General features: G+C 33.7%; 2 protein-coding genes across 3 annotated transcripts; one reads left to right on the top strand and one right to left on the bottom strand.

Moving 5' to 3' along the window:
* The first annotated feature begins 4778 nt into the window (after positions 1 to 4778).
* On the top strand, positions 4779 to 6097 carry LOC133692476 (aspartic proteinase CDR1-like). The gene has a single exon (XM_062113453.1). It carries the CDS (start codon positions 5054 to 5056, stop codon positions 5864 to 5866), a length of 813 nt encoding a protein of 270 aa, XP_061969437.1. The 5' UTR covers positions 4779 to 5053; the 3' UTR covers positions 5867 to 6097.
* Positions 6098 to 6349: 252 nt separating this feature from the next.
* On the bottom strand, positions 6350 to 13189 carry LOC133692475 (squamosa promoter-binding-like protein 1). 2 transcript variants are annotated; one of them, XM_062113452.1, is made up of 11 exons: positions 11985 to 13189; positions 11162 to 11343; positions 10808 to 10956; positions 10382 to 10723; positions 9966 to 10040; positions 9772 to 9879; positions 9565 to 9682; positions 9279 to 9420; positions 8992 to 9142; positions 7872 to 8492; positions 6350 to 6964 (listed from the first exon to the last, which is right to left on the bottom strand). In XM_062113452.1, exons 1-11 carry the CDS (start codon positions 12572 to 12574, stop codon positions 6518 to 6520), a joined length of 2925 nt encoding a protein of 974 aa, XP_061969436.1. In that variant the 5' UTR covers positions 12575 to 13189; the 3' UTR covers positions 6350 to 6517. The 2 variants fall into 2 exon arrangements, with proteins under 2 accessions (XP_061969436.1, XP_061969435.1); XM_062113451.1 differs by having other exon boundaries at positions 10382 to 10956.
* Between the last annotated feature and the right edge of the window lie 8246 nt (positions 13190 to 21435).

The following is a 21435-nucleotide window of genomic DNA, read 5'->3' as shown; positions in this document are numbered from 1 at the left end:
TGTTAACCATCCCCATAAATTCAACACTCATTTCAGAAACAATTAATTTTAAACATGTTCTAATTGTAGAAATTGATGTAGACTCAATGCGCTTGTAAAATAATTTTAATAACAAGACAATAAATTTAATCATGACATTGTCAAATTTAAGTTTAAGTTTATTTTACGTGTCTCTTAATTTATGGACTGACGTAAGCTTAATAATTCAAAATTATGTTTACTAGTTTTCGTCATGATTTTGCTAAATTATCAATGATTTGGCTAAGACTTGTTTTTCTAAAAAGATAGCTGGACAAGTCTCCTATTTATTTTTAGGGGTTGTTATAAAAAAATATATAAAGATAAACTAAAAAGTAATTAGAATAATTCATGACAATTAAAAGTGATAGATTTAAAAGAGAAATACATGGTGAAGATGATTTTTCATCATAAAAGTAGTTAGGGTAATGTCGATCTTCTCTTTAATATAACTAATCCTTTACTCAAAACTCTGAAATCAATACTAATTTTTAGGACTCCTAGTGCTTTTTATTTACCAAGTAATGACTTCATTTCTTAAATATATTCCATTTAATTTCAAAGAGTCCCACAATTGTCATTGTGTGACAGCATATTAAAATAACTTAGAATCTTAGGGTTGAGCCTGATTGTTTGTATTTATTCTCTTATAATTTTTTTTTTGTTGCTATTTTTTGTCTGTGCAGTTTTCCTTGTAATTATTTCTTTTTTACTCCTAATTATTTTTGGAATAGTTATTTGTATTGTTTATTTATGTTTATGTTATTAAATTGTCGTATTTATTTTCACCTTCTGAATTGTATGGGTATAGGTGGGTGTGGGGGGTGGGGGACTATTTTATTTAAATTCTTCACATACTTCAGTGAAAACCAATTAAAAAAAACTTAGATCCAAGCTCGTCCCATTTAGAATTAGAAAAGGAAATTCACGTGGCGAGTGTGATTTATGTCTAGTGATGCTCACTTGGACTTTTTCTTAGCTTGGGACTCACCCTATAAGTGGGGTATCGTGGAATTATTCTCATACTCGGATTGTATAAGGTTAAAAAGTCAAGTTACTGCACTGATAATTGCTTGCCAATAGGATTTGAGTCCAAGCTACCATACCATATGAAGCTTGAAGAAAGAATATTGCCTAATGTCATCCGGTTGTTGGATTGTTAGGAGATGTTTTCCTCACAAGATCATATTGAATTCCAAAAACAATAAGGAGGCATTGCTCAATTTTTTAAGATTTGAATGTAACACTCGTGTTTCCAAGTTTTAATAGGGTTTTGGATACTGGAATACAGGTATTTCAACTTTAACACTATAAACATGACTCCCACCTTTGAAAAATATGATTATCTCTTAGATTATCTAAAATCAAACCTGATGTGCTTTTATGGGATACAAAATCAAGCTTTATAAAATTATACTTGGTTAACTAAAATTGATCATGATAGATGAAAAGATAACAAAGTGGGGTTTCAGTGAAGACTGGTTGTGGAACACATTGTAACCTATATTCAAGAAGAGATTGCATGATTACAAGAATGAGATTTGTTTGAGAATATTTTGCTTTAGGAATCATATATGGTCTAATTCTTTTCCCATCGGTAAAAGGTATGATCAACCTTGAAGTTGTTAATGTGTTTAAGAGTGTAATTACTTTTAAAGTTAATCGAGCAACATCAATTTTAGCTGAGACCTTTTAGCCAATTAGAAGCAAACTTTGATCATGGTAAAGAAAAAAATGATTATTTTATCCCAGTTATAGTAGAAACAAAAAGCCTTCTAAGAATTGCAAGCCAAGTTCAACCATTTACATAAGCAGAAGAAAGGATAAAAGTGTAGAATGATAGAGAAATGGCAGAAAGCTCAAGATGAAATATGGGAGTTGAAACAAACAAATGAAATGCTCCAAAAGCAATGCCAACAATAGGCCAAGCTAATCACATATCTTGATTACTAGGCTAATAGGTTCTCCTCTGTTAAACAAGCTTTGATTGAAGAAAAATGTTGCAATAAAAAAACCATAACATTGGGGCTTATAAATTATGCAATACCTCATACAAGTTGAAGATGCCAAAGTTCTTGCAATGAAAATGAGAGGTATAGTGGAATATTTGGTTGAAGACTTGACATTGCCAAAAGACATGCTTTTAAAATTCTTCGAGCAACTCTTTGACTATACTAATAGAGTACCAGAATACCATGGACTGAGAACATGAAAGGCTTAAATGGTTTAATTTTTTAAAGAATCATATATTGAATAAATTAAAATTTTATTGAGTAATAAAAGGCATTAACTTGATTAATGGTTGCTCGGTATTTAATGTTTCTCTATGCAAATCCCTATCAATGGTTAATTTTGAAAGAATCATATATTTCAAGAACACTAGTTTTTTAATAAAGATGGTTTTGAAAGTCCACTGAGAAGCCTAGAATACCATGGCCAAGAAAGCTCCATGCTATCATTAGGGTGAGTTATAAAGCAAAAGATGATTTCCAAGAAAGATGGCCTATATTTCAATACCAGGTAAAGATACATGCATAACATTTAAAAGCATTATACAATTTTTTACACAGGAATTGTATAAGAAAGAATCCCCAGTGAAATCTAGCAAAACTTTAATAAACATGATCCCAGCAGGGTTCTAAGCCTAACAAGGCTCAATTTAATTTTTGAAGCCCAGTAAAGTTTCAGCAAAGAAGGAATACAACAAAGTTCTAAAGCCCAACAAGGCTCAAGATAATCCTAAACCCAACAAGGTTTAGTAAGAAAGATTGTTCTGCAAAAACGACCCAGCAAGATTCTGAGCCCATCAAGGCTCCCAACGATTAAAAACCCAACAAGGTTTTGACAAAGAAAAAATCGAGTAAAATAAACCCAGCAAGGTTCTGAGCCCTGCAAGGCTCTAATGATTACAAACCCGGCAAGGTTTTGATAAAAAAAAAAAAAAGAATTTGGCAATACTCTAACAAAAACAACACCGCAAAACTCTAGTGATTAAAAACTCAGTAAAGTTTTGACAAAGAAATGGTCTAACAAGACTTCAACAAAAAGGACCCAGCAAGGTTCTGAGCCCAACAAATCTCTCAACGAGATATTACACCTATAAGCCCTTACCTGCCAGATAATGTGTTTTCTAGCCCTATTTATTTTCTTCTAAATGAGTTTTCTAGCCCTCACATACCAAATAGTGCACTTTCTAGCCCTATCTATTTTCTTCTGAGTATGTTCTCTAGCCCTCACATGCCAAATAGTGCACTTTCTAACCCTATTTATTTTCATCTAAGAGTGTTTTCTAACCCTCACATATCAGATAATATACTTTCTAGCCTTATCTTTTTTTCTTGTGAGTGCACTTTCTAACCCTCGCGTACCAGATAGTGCGCTTCCTAGCCTTATCTCTTTTCTTTTAGGTGCGTTTTCTAGTCCTTACCTATCAGATAATGTATTTTCTAGCCCTATCTCTTTCCTTTCTAAGTGCACTTTCTAACCCTCATGTTTTAGATAATGTACTTTCTAACCTTATCTTTTTTCTTTTGGGTGTACTTTCTAACTTTTACTTTTCAGATAGTGCATCTTTAAGCCCTATCTCTTATCTTTGATATGCGTTTTCCAACCCTCACCTACCAAATAATGTGCTTTCTACCCTTATCATTTTCCCTGATGAGTGCGCTTTCTAGTTCTATCTTTTTTACACAATGTTTTTTACACTATTTTCTTCTAAGTGTACTTTCAATCCCTCATTTATGACACTTTCAAAAGGATTGACCATTTATTAATCTAGTAAATCCATAATTTCTCATATTTTCTTCTTTATAAGCTTACTATTTAAAGCCTCTTACGAGACTTTCTGTTATAAGCATTGTAAAGAGATGGACAATTTTCATAACCCAATTTTAGGTTTCCCACAATATTGTCTTTTCCATTTTAAAAAATGAAAACAACAAAAAATAAAACAAAAAAAAAGACTAGTAGCTTGGCTAGAACATGCTGAGAAGGGTTTTAAACGCATAGGGGAACCAAATTGAGACTTTAAATGAAATTGAGAATCCAATTGTACCCAAGATTAAAAGACAATGCAGATTCAAAGTTAAATTAAAGGATTATTATATGAATTTGCATAAAATTAAGTCTGAGGACTTCATTAAATTTTTAATATGCCAATTTGATTTAATCATTGGATCACTTAAAGGTTTAATTAAGTTTAAAAATTAATTTTGGATCAAATTAGAATAATTAATTAAGTGTAAGGACTTGGTTAGACTTTTAGTAAGTCAAATTAATTTTATTAGAAACTTAATTGATGAAAAACAAGTTTGAAAACCTAATTTGAGCTTAATTGAAAAAATTAAAATTTTAAAAAACTAAATTTAGTTAGGTATTTCATCAAGAGAGTAAATAAGAATACATGTATGTTCATTAACGCATTAAATTATGCAAGAAATGCTCAAAATAATAATAATGCTTAATTTGTATACATGCATCAGATTGCATATATATATATAGAGGAAATAATACTTGATTTGAATAGAGGCATAGGATTTTATCAACTTCCTTGCTCGCCATAACACTAGTTATTCCCGATCTTAATTTAGAATCTCCTCCTTTCCTTAAATATCTGTGATATCTGCATGATTTTGTTCTGTACTAGCATATATTTGTACGTCCCAAACCTAACTTGAATCCGTCGTACAATCATCTTCATCTATATAGGCTGTCTATTCCACATGGAAAGCTCCTCTCTCTTTTGCTATATCAATTGTACTACTGTGTGTTGCTAGCTTTGCCTGCGTCTATGCCAAGAACGCTGGCTTCACTATGGAACTTATCCACCGTGATTCATCAGAGTCCCCCTTTCACAACCCTCAAGACTCAAGAGACTCATCTCCAGCGTGTCAACAATCCTTTGCGTCGATTCATCAATCGGGTCCACCACTTTGACCCAACTGCGCTTGCTGCTTCAGTCTCACCTAAAGCTGCTGAATCTGAGATTACATCCGCAAGTTGTGAATAGGCCTTCGGGACACCACCTCTTAAGGTTATGGGGATAGCAGATACAGGCAGTGATCTAATAAGGACACAGTGCAAGCCATGCAAGAATTGTTACAAGCTAGTTACTCCTCTTTTTGATCCAAAGTCTTCCAAAACATATAGACACTTCTCTTGTGACGCAACGGAATGCACCTCGCAACAGCAAACTTCTTGCCCTGGTGGCGAAATTTGCAATTTCGAATATTCTTATGGTGATCGATCGTACACCCTTGGAATTCTTGCGGCTGATACAATCACTTTGGATTCCACATCAGGCCGTCCAGTGCGTTTCCATAAAACTTTCATTGGTTGTGGACACAAAAATAATGGACCCTTCAATGACCAAGCTTCGGGTATCGTTGGCCTTGGAGGCGGTTCACTGTCTCTTATTTCTCAAATGGGTTCTTCAGTCGGTAGAAAATTCTCCTACTGTCTGGTGCCTTTTTTCTCCCAAGCTGGAAAATCGAGCAAACTAAACTTTGGCAGCCACGCTGTTGTTTCAGGTCATGGAGTTAAATCTACCCCATTACTAACTGAGGATACCTTCTACTATCTAACTCTTGAAGCCGTGGGTGTTGGAAAAGAGAGAATACAATTCGGTGATTCTTATTCGGGAACTGGTCGTGGAAACATCATCGCTGATTCAGGTACAACTTTGACAATAGTACCAGAAGATGTCTTGAATGAGTTATCAAAAGCAGCAGACAATCAAGTTGAGGGACCCAAGTGGATTCCTGAGCCTTTGCTACACAGTCTTCTCAAGGTTCCTGTAATCACTGCACATTTCACTGGTGCAGATGTGAATCGTTCAAATTTCAGATGATCTGTGTGCTTGGCCTTTGCCTCTACTAAATCAGATGTATCAATCTACGGAAACCTTGCGTAAATGAACTTCTTGGTAGAATATGACCTTCAAGGGAAGTCTGAATTTCAAGCCAACAGATTGCACCAAATTATAATTCGATAGCCACAGAATTTAACTCTTGTTGCCTTGCGCATGCAAGTCGAGAACATCTCTACTTTCGTATACTGTTGGCTTCCGTCCTGAAAAACTTTATTAATAACAAGTACAGATTTCACTTCGTTTTCCCTTGTTTCTTTCACATAGCAACAAGAGATCCTTTTAAGTAGTTTTCCTGTAGACTGGGGACGTCGGTAGATGCAAGAACAGGTTTTCAGATTTGACGGTTCAGATTCGATTTTGGGACACGCTGAAATCGGAGATACATATATCATATAAAGCAATGACGATATGATGCCCACAATCATGCCGGTTATAGATGTTACCGCTGAAACATGCAGTGGATGTCGAATAATTATGTCAATTAACATTACTGAATCCGAAGCGTGTCCCAGTAGATTGCTTGATTGTTATGCGGGAAACCTCAACTTTACAGTCTATAAATAAATGCATACAAAATAATAACCACGTCCTATCGTCTGTCAATATTGCAATGGGCAACGATGGACCACCTCAGCTTGTTCCGTAGTCCAACATTTCCCACCTGAAGGGTCGGAACACATACAGAACCTCAGGACAACTCTTGAACAGAAGAGCAACACAGACACAAACTGCAGCAATTGCCACCATTGAGAGCATTGCAGGCCTGTACAGCTGAGACCTGCTGGCTATTCCATAAACCACCTTCTGACTGCAAAGCTTGCAGTTGCGCTGAGTGGGTCTCAATGCTGTTTGTCCGATCTCAAAGCTACTGGACAATCCTTCATTTTGTTTCTCATTAATGTTACTGTTTGAGAGATTGCTAGGGATGTCAAGCACAACATGGCCCCCAACAGCTTGTCTCTTGTTAATTTTCCTTTGTACAAGATGGATGTATGTGTAGTGGCCACGCAAGCGAGCATAATCTTCAGGTGTGAAGCCTGTGCTGTCAAGAGCATTCTTCCATGCTTCAATGCCCACCTGAAATGTATCACACAAATCTTTACACAAAATGAAGGCAAATAATAAATCCCTGCCAGAATGCAACAATGATTGAAAAGCAGTCTTGGATTCAATTTTACAAGATGTTATTATTGACTGCTGATTTAAAAAAAAAAAATTGCTTCCTGTCCAAACATTAAATAAAAGAATAGAAACAACAAATTAACGCATTTATGGGAAATGGAAAACCATCCACTAGCTACAAAAAATGAAAAATGAAATGTAATATAAAGCTTGAGATGTGGAATGATAACGAAAAGAGGCAGCTAAATTAAAGGCCTGCTTTACACTGCTATTAGTAGCTATGAGATCAGACATGATCATGTAGCCACAGCGTGACAAAAGCAACGCCCTCAGTAAATTTCTGTTCTTTTTAGAATCAAGGTTTTTCAATTTACGTTTCAACTATTTGTTGAGAGAAAGCATAGTTGTGACTAGGAGCAGTAAATTTACCACACTGGTTCACACAAAAAGGTAGTATAAAACAATCAAATGAAGCAAGATTTAACTTCAACACATTGGCTATTATCACTCTTCAACACATCATCATTAAATTGAATTAAAAAGGAAACTCTGGGAACTAAATAAAATGTGGGAGAAAATATAGCTAAACTAACACCTCCTGATTATCTTCTCCATCTAACGAGATCCTACACATCACATTAGGTTTGCAAAATCATGCAATCAAAAAAATTTAGATCATATTCCAATTCCTAGAACTGATTATTGTTGTCACGACATAAGTATGAACAGTGATCCAGATTGAAGAGACACAGAGAGTGAAACTGGTGGTGGTGAATATTCATTCCATCAAGTATAAATGCAATATTAAGAAAATTCTCTCCTCAGAGTATCCAGAAATTAATTTAATTAGAAAAGGGGTTACCATTCCAGGATCTTCAGTTAATGTGTCAAGTACATCTTCAGAACCATCTTTACCCGCTGCAATGTGAAGAGGTGTCAAACCAGCTGGGCCTGTGACATCTGGCCTAAACAAAATGCTCCCATGGCTTCCACCAACTAGGGCCGTGTCTTTGGACCCAAATTTCTCAGGAACATATCTTAATAGGAGCTCCACAAGAGACCTAGAATTCCTCCTCACAGCTCTGTGAAGAAGGCCCATTTCTGATAATGCTACATTCAAAGATGAGTGCTCTTCAGTGCCAACAATTCCGTTGTGCAGAATGTTCAAGAGTTTCCCCACAACAGCACACCATTCATGGTCCATGGAGAATTCCATGAGCCACTTGAATCTTCTTAGTGGGAAGAGATTCATACTAGGATCCGAGCAGCCCAATCTAGACTTCAACTGGCTTCTGTGAAGAAGCCAGCTCATTTCATGAACAAAGTTCATCGCTTGATTTTTGGCTTCCATTTTTTCAGTTTCCTCAAAATCTGCATCTGTTTCAGTCTCCAACACACCCTCAAGCATGCGGATCTCAGAACATACATCTTCCTCTGCAACCAAGAAAGGAAAGAAACTGCTGCTAAAACCGTGATCTTCAATCTGGATAGAGAAAAGATTGAACTCAGCATACAGAAGCATACTCAAAAAGTATCAGTATTCTATGAAAGCACATTAGCAACTGCATACAAACGCTTGAAAAACTAAAGAAATGTGTTGACTCAACATAAGGGTTAATTTAAGATACAGTTTCAAGAAAGAATTTTCCTTGAGATAGGAATGAAGTTCACTCCAAACAAGCCCAGATATATCTAATTCACAATCTCTTTGAGATAGTAATGAAGTTGGCCCTAAATCAATCCAGATGTATCTTATTCACAAAGAAAGATGCAAAGCACTTTAATAACCTATCTGTTCACATATTAAGGTCACACTTTAATAAACACACTCATAGTTAATGAGAGAAAAAATTCACAGAATCAAATTAAACTAGCATGTATCCAACAAATCCTCAATGAATTATAGATTCAAAACTAGCATTTATCAAAGATAAGGATAAGAACAGAACAGGATTGAGATGAGACACAGAAGGCAACAACACCTCAATGAATCCTCTTCCAGTCACCATGGGGATAGAGCAAGAAAAGTTGACACAATGGACCTCATCATGACCTTTGAAGCTATCAACACCATCCATCACCTCCTGTCTATTTTCTTGAACCATATAATTCCCTTCTACTGCACAGAGTAATCTGAAAAACAGAAGTGGAGAACACAAAGTGTAGCTTAGTAGCACATAATACCAGCACAATGAAAGAGAGACTACAAAAAATACAGAAAATCAAGACTTTAACAATTCTATATCAGGTGAAAACCAACAATCATTACCTTGTGGCAGGCCGAGACAAGTTGACCCCCTTAATTAAAAATTCAGCTCTCTCAGATGCAGTTATAGCAATTGGCTTGACACTTAAAATTTTGCTATAATTGTTGCTTGTGAGAGGCAAAGATGTATCAACAACCACCTGACCTGCAACACAAAATTCACAATATTTCATTCATAAGTCTTGTTACTACTAGACAAAATTCAAAATACTTCATTCATACAAGTCTTTTTACTACTAATCTATTCTTCTAAGTTTCTGAATTACTTAGACAATCAAGGGCAACAGACCATTATAAATAAATGCTATTTGATGTTGCACCCTAATATAGATCCATCCAGTTCTCCAGAAAGTGTCTTCTGATACAGCTAGAAGCCTGCTCAAACTGGAGCCAAGGCCGCAGCAAAGCTATACAAAGGAAAATTCGACTATAAGGCCACAAAAGTTGTCTGGAGAAGTTTAGATCAATAACAATGGTCAGGGTTTATGAAGCTTACTTCTTCCCATGCAGCCTCGGCCTGATGAAGATAAATGGTCAGAATGATACAACCAGGCCTGATGTAGCTTTCAATATCAGTGGGACTATGAGATAACCAATCCAGAATCTGAAAACCAAAACATTTCACATACTCATAATTTGTAAGTTAAAGAACATCAAACAGCAGCACAAAACAAAAATTAAATTGAGTACCTGGGCTCGCAGGACAAGAGGAAAATCATTTGGTTCTTTCCCAAATAATTTAAAAACAATTCGATCTGTGCGGCTCTGAAATGGTAGAAAAGGATAAGGTAACTGATGAATATTATACGGATACAACTCGTTAGTCAAAAGACAGAACAGATGATCCATCCACAGATTGAAAACTAAATCAAGGGGAAAATATAAGAAATCAACATTTCACCTAGTCTCGGATGAAAGGTGATATTTTCCTCTAAAAAAGAAATGCCTTGTTATTTTGGGACAATCGTGCTACTTAGAACAATATGAACACATGAATAAATATAAGCATCCAAAGGGACTCTAGGAATCAACCGAGAAATTCTTCTTGGTACTATACAAATTGAGTTTAGATGGGAAATGATAAACAATATGCAAGTACAGTATACCTGAGCTTCTCCGCTGGAACTAGAAGGTGACTGTGCGGAAGCTGAATCTGAATTTCTGCTGGTCTGAGGAGGACTTGACTGATGGGAGTCTTGTTGTACCCATGAAGGGCAATCAAGGGAGCTAGTCCTTGCATTCACAGGAGCAGGTGATCTCTCTATATCTTCAGTGCCATCATCTGAGTCAACACAAATGTCATTCAAATCAAAATTGTTCATCTTGACCTGCCCCGCTGTACTCTCTCGAACTTCTGAATACACTGCAAAGTTGTTTGGAATGCTGGGTTTCAAGGAAGATATGGTCTGTATATTTGCACCATATGCATCATGCACAGGCATAACTTGCTGAGGTATTCCAGACACAGGTACTGTCAGATGCTGTTTTAAATTTGATGGGCCTTCACCATTTGAAAGTAAAGTTGAGACTACCTCTGAATTTCCAAATGATGTGCTCAAATCTCGAGGTTCCTGCAATGGTCCAAACATGTTTCTTCCTCTATGTTCAACACTATGGCTTGCAAGGCTCCTTAAAAGATGAGTTAACAGATCCTGATCAGTTGTTTCGTCTGATCTATTGGCTGCAATTCAAAAATGACAGAATCATTATCTAACAAATACAGGTCACTCATACAACAAGAAGATATAAGGTGCCCAAGTTTTCCAGGAAGAAAATGAAGCCCGCAGCACAAAACAGAAAATCAAGGTAATATCAATGGGCAAACAGAAAATCCTCAATGAATTAATTCTGAAAAGTTCAAATAGGAAAACCATGGAGTTCCTTACAATGCATGTTTGACAGTATCCTCAAGAGACTTATCAACAGATAGCCACTGTTCTGATCATCATTCATCGAACTTCCATTACCAACAGTATCAGGATTAGTCTTCCTTCTCCTTTTATTGTGGCCAGCTAGACGTCTCCGACAACTTCTCTTCCCTTCATCAAACTCTTGAAGGACATGAAACCTGCAAAAAAAGTTGACAAGGCATCAGTTAAGTACTTTTGGCAGAATATAAGGAGCTGCAAACCAAGAAATTTTCCCCCAAATATATGAGTAATAATCGAAATTTTTTGAAAACTGGAGTTGGCAAAAGAAAATTGGGACTTTCTGTTCAAATGCATTAATCTCCATCAAAAAAATTGGAAAACTAGTTTTCCAATTTTCCACATTTATATTGAGTTTGGAAACACATTTTAGAAGCTCTCCATAGTTTTTTTTTACTAGTTTTTTTTTCATTGTTTTTCAAAAGAAGAAAATACATGAACAATACAATATTTTTATTTTATATACAAGCACTTTTTAACAATATAAAAGATTAAAATTATTTTTTTACATTACATATTAGGTATTGTCAAATTTTTATTATAAATCTAATATAACGATTTTTTTTAGTTAACAATATAACTTTAAATTGATAATTTTTAATTTGAATGAAATAAAATTAAATTCTACAATTCAATTATCAAGAACACAAAATATTAAGATGCCTATTATAAATTATGGTTTTGATTTTTTATGAGAAATAGATGTAATGGCAATGTATTTCTTTTTTTCCAGTGAAAAAATTCGTCTTCGTTCTCAATAAATGAGCTTATACACACATACCTACTGCACTGCTGACAGAAACGCTGCATAACGTTTCCAACGAGAGCTTTGGTAGCCTTGGAATGCATCTCACAAACCTTATGCCGCCTGTGATAGTCCTTGGCATTACTCAGATCAACACCGCAATCCTCCACCTGACAAACCGCCCGGCTCAAGCCACCCCCAACCAATTTAGTCTTCTTCCCGCTGCTTCCTTCCCAATTCCCCACATCCCTTTGACCACCAAGCTTTAAACTAAGACCACCAGTTTCCTGATCATTCAAATTGTCGTCGTCAATGACAACCACCCTTCTCCTTTTCTCCAATTCCCTTTTTCCTTTCTCAACTCCCAGATTCACTTCATCGGAGCATGAGGATGAACTATTGGACGAATTCCCAGTGGCCGGAACTCCTGTCCCAACCCCAAGAGGGAAAAATGGCCTACTGACGCTAGTTGATGGTACCGGATTCAAAGGACTAGCAATAAAAAGATCACCATCCCATTTCCAATCATTCAAATCCCATTCTAAACCTCTCTTCGCTACTGCCCGCATATCAGTTGGGCCCATAGCATAGAAATGATGAGCTTCCCCTCCAAATCTAGCCTCCATACCAAATACCCAAAAGGATCGAAGAATTTCACTAATTGAACCAGCACTGATAACCAAAAAGAAAAAACAGCAAAACCCCAGATGAACTAAACCAGAAAAGATGAAAGCTTTAAATGAAAACTACTCCTAATCAGCTTCACTCCTTCCCCAAAAGTACAAAAAAACCACACCCACACACCCATGATTCCAATTAACCGCAACCCACATACCAGATAACCCTTTAATCAGCTACCTCTCCCTCCAAGAATCCTTTTAACAAAAAACCATCAACCCCACTTCAAGCTCTATGATTTCCTCAATTGAATCAATCATATACAGGAAAGTAAGAAAAAAATAAAAATAAAAACTTTACTTGCCCGGAAGAAACTTAACAATCCTGTCCCAAGAGAAGGAAAACAGATCGCACTGTTGCCGGAAAGTGAAGACAAGTGAGCGAGAAGTTAGGGTGATGGTGATGGTGATGCAGAAGAGGAGTGGAAATGGTAAGGTGTGGTCCGGTACATAGGAAGATAAAAGTAAACAACTATCTTTGCTACTTTTACTTACCAATACCTGAATGAAGAAAAAAAGTGATATAGAGGGAGGAAGAGAGAGAAAGATGACATCTACGACGACGACGACAACAACAACAGTACCATCCCACAACAACTAATGGTGGGTCCCCCTCTCACACTCACCATAACCAAAATTCACAAAAAGAAGAGGATGCCTTTCTCCTCCTCTTTTTACTTTTTCTTCTTCATTTTCATTTCACCTCATGCTGCCATCGTTTTTGTTGTACGTACTGTTACTGACGCCCAGTTTGTATAATTTCATAACATTCTGAATTTTTTAAGAAAAAAATTATTTTGACAGCTTTAAAATTAAAAGAAAAACTCTCCTACCAAACAAAAATGTGCAAGAGTCATGACTAACAGTTAAAAGCCAGAGCAGTGTCAGTGAGTGACCAATGCATTGATGTTGTACGAGGTGACAGTGCTTTGTCGTGAGGTAATTTCCAGCTTAGGACACGTCAATGTCGTTGAATGAGAAAGGATTCACTGCACTTTATATTTAGGATAATACAGTAAGATCGACTGTTTGTGTCAGTCACGCAGTCACTGCTTTGTTATGCTCAGATGATAGAAGATAAGATAACCCTCCGTTTCGTGTCTTGTTTTGAAGTACCGTCCGTGAGCGCTCGAAGTTTCGCGATTATAACGAGTATTTGTGAGGGATGTTGCTCTTGCTTTTTCTGGATTTGAAAAGTGTTTTTTATTTAAAAATAATAATAAAATAATATTATTTCAGTATTTTTTTTATAATTTTGAATTACTAATATTAAAAATAAAAATATTTTTAAAAAGTATTTCACATCATAATATCAAACAATGATAATTTAATTTTTTTAATTTTATCTCAAATATTAGACAACTTACTTATTATTACATCACTATGTGCATAATATTTGTAAAATAAAAAAAATTCATTTTCTTTCATGTTAAATTGCTACTTTACACAATCATTTGGAGGGTGAACTTTCATTTTTTTTTCCTTTTATACCCTGTGCATGTGCATATAAAATAGGTTTCAAATATAAAAAAAAAAAGATTAATTTGTTGTCATTTGCTTGACATATAGCCGAAATAACAACGATTATTATTGTCATTTAGATCATTCCTAAACCGCAACATCCACATCATTCGACTCCATTCTAAATAAGAACACCAATACATGAAAAATTACAAGCATGGTCCAAATGTATCTATTTTTTTTCCTTTTTTTTTTAGCAAGTTCTATTGAGTTTTTTTAAGTTTCGAGAAGTTAGAATATGGCACCGCATGTCCACACACATTATTTTTTATAATTAACTGATATATTTTCTAACAGATTTTTTGCAAGTATAGACCTTTATACATGCACCATATTTTTTAGTCAATGATTAATAATGAAAACACAAACTATTTTCTACGCAACTCAAGTGCCTCTTTCTCAACCAATAGCAATTTCTTGTAAATGTGTCATTGATTTCCACCAATCATCTCACTAATGACAATGTCAAATACTACAATGGACGGTGTTCACCAACATTTCTAGAAATTAATTGCAACACCACTCCCCAAGTTCAGGATACAAAGTCGACATGATTAAAATCTATAAATATCTTGAGTTACCAGATAACACAAAAGATAAGCCTCATAGCTCATAAGACTTACTCTCACTTTTCTCTTACATTAAGAGATCATGTCTTACCTTCAACATTTTATCCTACATCACGAGACTTTGTTTTATGTTGCAATACATAATTTTCTTTTACATTATTTTTTTCTTGTCATTACTGACTTAAGTATTAAAGAGTCTCTCGTTACACGATAAACTTATTTTTTATGTATACTAAAGTTCAACCTGGAAGCGCAACTCATAATTCTTGGCTCAGCTTCTCAAATTGTGAAAGATAACTTTATTAATGGCATCGTTTATGGGGAACTGAACAAAAAACTAGTTCATTTCATGTTTTATATCTTTTCACTAAAAATATTTTTCATGGCTAATGAAACTCCAAGCTAAAGGAGAATAAATGATCTCCAAATTATAGGGACTTCAACTCCCCCAAATCTCCAAAAATTCTCTCATTAAGTGCATATGATTAATGATGTTATCGCAGTGATGCAACTACATCTTCACACTCTTCCTCCTACACAAAAACAAACACCACTAAACGTGCAACAATAACTTCAATTTCTTGAAGAGGCATGGTAGAATGACATACAAGCGAGTAACACCCACACTCCTTCATTTGGAAGAAACTACACGCATAGTTCTCACATGATACTCTCTAGAAAATTTAGTCACTATTGATCTTCATTCAAGTCTTACTTGCGCACCAAAAAAAGACCTAGCTATGAGACGAGCTTCATGAGTTCATAAGCAAGAACACAACCTTCACCAAATAAGGAAAACCCTACTTTGTCAGAAAATATTACACACTCAACTCTTCAAAAACCTTATCTCTTCAAAAGTCAGCTTAAAAAACTATGAAGGACTCACAAACCTCCATGAGCACATACAAAATATACAAAGCATCCTAAAGCTTATCACACAAGACAATGATGTCATGTGCAAAGTTCTTCTAGCAGCGCTTCATGGATCTACACGAGCATGGTATCATAGTCTAGAGTTTGTCTTTATTCTTCACTTTCGTGATTTCAATTCCAAACTCATCTCTTACTTCAACATAAGTATTCTAGCAAGAAAAAACACCATAAATCTCTTTATTGTCACAAAAAAGGAAGATGGGAGCACCAACGTTTATCTCTAAAAGGTCAACGTGGAATGAATCATTGAGCCCATTACTATATAAGCCTTGATTAATGAGGTTTATAATTGTTCTTTATAGGAAATATTATATATTCTACATGACTAAAATCTCTTTAGTGTCAAACATACAATGTGAAATATCAACAGGGTGGAAGAAGTTAGCATGACAAGATAAGGCCACTCATGTTTTCACTCACTAACAAGTCTTCATAACAATATTAGTCCCCAACAAGAATATCCAACAAGAGCATTAAAGGGCATATCCATGATCGATTCACATTCTCAAAGCTCATGATTACACCTCTACCACCATATGAACTAAAGTGTTAGTCTCTATCAGATAACAAAATATATGCAATACTCACCTCCTATGTAAAAGAGTGTGAATACAAGAAACTCTAATAAATTTTATCTTTTTCATTATGATCACAAGCATGACAGCAAGGAATGTCACGCCTTGAAAAGGGAGATAGAAAGATTGATTACAAAAAGCCACCTCTAACAGTTCATGAAAAAAAAAACAATCGAGTAAGAAAGAAAATAAGTGTGCACACTTGGTGAACTACCCAAAATTAGATTATCCTCGGGTTATCTCATATAATGTGTCTCTATCTTTTGAGCTTTTAATAAAAAGTAGTGTTTTTTGTTCATATCTTCATATCTCCAAACTTTCTCTATATGAAAAATCTTCATATCTTCATTGAATCTCCCATATGTATATATATATATGTATATATATATACACACACACACATCTGACATCTCTAAAAGGATGAGGGATCATTCTCAAGTCTTCGTGGTTGTTTGTCTCTAGGTCCCTATAATCATTTGTCTCTCGATCCACATAATCACTTATCATGACTATTTCTCTTCTGGTTCCCGTGACTGCTTTTCAAGTCCTTGTAATAAGTTATTGTTAAAAAGATCAGGGTGTATTCTCCAAAAACATTGATAAAATTACAAGAAGGGTAGGTTCATAATATAAAGAAAATGACAAACATTCAAAGCTATAAAGGTAATATTTTTATGCAAGCATGGTCATACAAGTAAACATTGACACTCTAAGTATTCCTCCTTTTTGCTATTAAAGTCTTCCAATCATATTTTTTTTAAAAAAAAAAACTTAAAGGAGCAACTGATGGTGCATGTAAAATACATTTCAAACCCAAAAGAAAATTATGTTAATTTGTTGTCATTTATGCTATTTTCCCAAATAAAAACAATTGTTGTTATTGTTTGGGTCATGTAGCCCAAACGACAATAATTGTTATTATTGTTTAGGTTGTGCCCAAATGGCAACACCCACCTTACTTGGGTCTCACCCAAACAGCTACACTAGTATACCAACAATTCTTGGCCTTGCCTAAATACACCTGTATTTTTTTTCTTTAACTTTATTGAGTTTCGAGGAGTTAGAATGCCCATGCACATAATATTTTTTTTATTATTAATTGAAATATCTTTTAATAGATTCTTTGTAAGTACAAGCTTTTATGCAGTACCATATTTTTTAGCCAGTGATCGATAATGCAAACACAAACTATTTTTTATGCAACTCAAACACCTTTTTTCTCGACCAATGACAATTTCTCACCAAATTATCATTGACTTTAATCAATCATCTTACTAATAACAATGACAAACACAATAACCAATTTTGTTCACCAACATTTCTACCAATTAATTGCAACACTACTCTCCATATTTCAGGTAAAATAATCGATGTGAACAAGGTCCATAAATACCTAGGTCACTAGATAAATAAGAGATAAACCTCTTGAACCATATAACTCACTCCCACTTTTCTCATTCATTACAAGATTATGTCTTACCTTTGATATTTTCCCTACATCACAAGACTTTGTCTTAGATTGTAAAACATAATTTTTCTCTTGTCATTCTGACTTAAGCATCAAAGAGACCTTTATTCCACAAGAAACTTATTTTTTTCAAGAATATTCAAGTCCAAACCTGAAGCCTAGCTCATAAGTCTTGGCCTAGCTTTACAGATCATGGAAAGACTAATTTATGTGTGAAGTTTTTCCTGACTTCATCACCAACTCTTTTTAAACTATCTTATTCTTCATCCTCATCTTATTTCTTATTTTTATTTCTAAAAAAATAATCATAAAGTGTTAGAATCAACACATCCATTATCTAAACACGTCCATTATCTAAAAAAATACCCCATAAAAACTCGAATCAACCTGAAACAAAAAAGCTTTCCGAGCTTAGATTTTTTATATGCAATTTAAGGGTGAAGAAACATGTAGGTGAAATTTCCCTTGTAAAATGAAGCTATTTTTACATCAAAATTGACCGTTTTGGTGCATGAAATTGATATAAATAATGATTTTTTTTTCTACCATCAAAATCTAGTGACCTTTTCTATATTCTTTCAAGTCAGGAACTGAAAAATAAAAAAATAAAGTTTTAAATCAAATTTTAATTTTTGCCGATATTTAAAAATTAAAGGGACCAATCTTCATAATTAGGTAAAACAAAAGGAATGGAAAAAACTTATGAGCACAGTGAATCTACCGTGATCATACATATACAATGCGTCGAAGAATAATATTTCCCAGAGTTTTTGTTAATTTTAATATATGAAATAAACTCAAATACATGATATATATATATATATATGCTTTTTTTGGTTGAGGCTAAACAATCGATAAAAAAAAAAGAGAATTACAATTGGACTCATGCACATTAAATGAAATTACAGGCATCCTAGTGTGAAAAAACAACTCATTGAGTATTCTTTTTAAAAGTATGAACTGACCTTTTGGAAAGAGCTGCAAACGGAGATGATTTCACGAGACGATGTTCCTCATTTCCATCCCTTGATAGACGAGGCTATTTGTCTCCTTGGCATTGTTTTTTTTTTTTTATTATAATATAATTGAAATCATTGAAGCATGATTAAGGGGTATTTGGCTGTGTTTTTAATTAAAAAAATATTATTTTAATATAAAAAATAATCAGTGTCACACTCTTAAATATCCTTTACAAAAACTATTGCATTGCAAACCTTAATATTCTCTTTTTATCTTTATTTTTATTCCATTTCAGTTTATTCTTGAATTGAAACGCACCGCATGGACATGTTTTCACTTTTGTTGATTTTGACTCATTTCTTGGTCGCCCAGGAGTCCACATGAGCTAGCATTTTGGGCATTGGATCAAGTCCTAACTTGCCCTGCCCTGCCTTCTATTGCCACGTGTCAGCCTAGGATAGCCTTATTGCCGGAAAATTATTCCTTTTCTTTTATCTTCTTGTTAATCCGAACCTGCCTGGTAACGCGGTTAGCCATGTTTTTGTTAAAAAATTAAATTTTGTTATATATTTTTAATTTTATATATTGATGTTAGGAATTAATTTTTTTAAAAAAAATTATGTTTAATATCAGCGTATTAAAATAATTTAAAAATATTTAAAAAAAAGTAAAATTCTTTTAAAATATAAAAAGAAATAGAACCTAAAAAAAGCTCTGGGCAATTGAACATGGATTGACTTTTGTGAGCAGGGAGCACCTAATATCTGTCATGTCCTACGATTTGCCATAGTTTTGTACTCATTCGATCGTTTTAAATTGATTCCTGTCTCCGGCAAACTCTGAATAGTTTGTTTCGTGCTGGCTTCCATAATTAATCTCGCTTTTCATTTCACGTGAGCTCCTCGTTGAGTGATAATCACTGCAATAGGGAATTGAACAAGTGCACATTTCGATCATATTCAACACTATTATTATACAAAAACCGCCGCATCCACATCCTCCTGGTAGGGTGCATGATGGTGGCGAACAGTGCTTTGATGTCGGTGGTTTTTATTTTTGTGTGTGTGTGTATCTATATTGATTTTTTTTTTGTTTTTATATTTTAATTCTAGTTTTTATTTTTTTTAATTTAATTTTTTTGTTTTTCATTCTTTTTATAAAAGTTTTTTATTTTTAATTTAGTTCTTCAATTATAATTTTTATATATTTCTTTTTTAATTTGGCTTTTAGTTTTTTGATTTCTGATTTTTTTTCTTACCATTTTGTTAAAGTTTTATCGATTTTTAATTTTTTAGTTTTTTTATTTCTGATTTTTTTTCTTACCATTTTGTTAAAGTTTTATCGATTTTCAATTTTATTATTCAATCAAAGTTTATGATATATTATTTTTTTCTTTTTATCTTTATTTTTTTGAATTTTTTTTCCTTGTGTTAAAGTTATTTTTCTTTTCGGTTTATCTCTCTAATCAAAAAAATTTTGGTGGCCTCTAATTTATTTTTTATTTGATTTCACCTTTATTCTTTTAATTACAATTTTTTGTTTTAGATTCTTTTATGTAATTTACTTTTTTTCTCGATTTTATTTTTTAGTGTTTGATTTGTTGGGAGTTAAGTTTCATGATTTTTCCATTTATAACACTTTCAATTTAACGATCAAAGTCACGAGTTTAAAAAGTTAACACGGATCGACATCTTTTTTGGCTTATTTTTATATTTTAATTCATCGTTTGACATTATTTAAAAAAAAGAAGATTGGCTTTGTGGTTATCTTCAATTTTTTTCTATCATATTATCTTGGTCTCATTACCTTGACCACAAGTCTTGTGTGTTAACCTGGGTTGGCCTACCCCGTATTACTCAGGTTATATGTTTATCACGCGAACTCAGGTTGACTCAAGTTTTTTTTTCTTTTTATCTAATTTCGTAATTCCAAGGTTTTTTTTTTCCAAGTTATTGTGATTTTTCTATTTATAGCACTTTCAATTTAACGATCGAAATCACGAGTTTAAAAAGTTAACACGGATCAACATCTTTTTTGACTCATTTTTATATTTTAATTCATCGTTTGACATTATTTAAAAAAAAAAGATTGACTTTGTGGTTATCTTCAATTTTTTTCTATCATATTATCTCGGTCTCATTACCTTGACCACAAGTCTTGTGTGTTAACCTGGGTTGGCCTACCCCTTATTACTCAGATTATATGTTTATCACGCTAATTCAGGTTGACTCAAGTTTTTTTTTTATCCAATTTCGTAATTCCAAGGTTTTTTTTTTCCAAGTTATTGTGATCTTTTTTTAGATAAAAGTTTTGTCAATTTAAAACTGTTGACTTTTATTGTTTAATTAAAATAGAATCAATTTATTAAACCCGGTTGGATCTGTAAGCCAAGTCATTTGTTTTTCTTCTTTCTTTGAAATGTGTTTGCAGCACCTGTATTATCGATGCCTTTTTCTTATTGTTTTATTCTAATTTTAATTTATAATTTTTTAATGTCATTCTTAAAGTCATTTTTATATTTTTCTAATTCATATATAATTTTTTAATGTTATATATAGACTAAATTTATTTTTAACAATAAAAAACATTTATTTATAGATAATATTTCTAACATATACAACTTTGTATAATAGTTTTTTTTCTTTTAATTTATTCAATTGGTTCCATGCGTGTGTCTATTTCTATTATCGTTTTATTTAATAAAAAAATTAATTTTAACAAATAAATTCATTAAACACAATGGAGTAAACATCTCGCATTGCGAATTAAATATCTTGATCTATA

This window comes from Populus nigra, chromosome 4, assembly GCF_951802175.1.
Source record: "Populus nigra chromosome 4, ddPopNigr1.1, whole genome shotgun sequence".
Classification (NCBI taxonomy): domain Eukaryota; kingdom Viridiplantae; phylum Streptophyta; class Magnoliopsida; order Malpighiales; family Salicaceae; genus Populus; species Populus nigra.
This window is presented reverse-complemented; position numbering and strand designations above follow the sequence as displayed.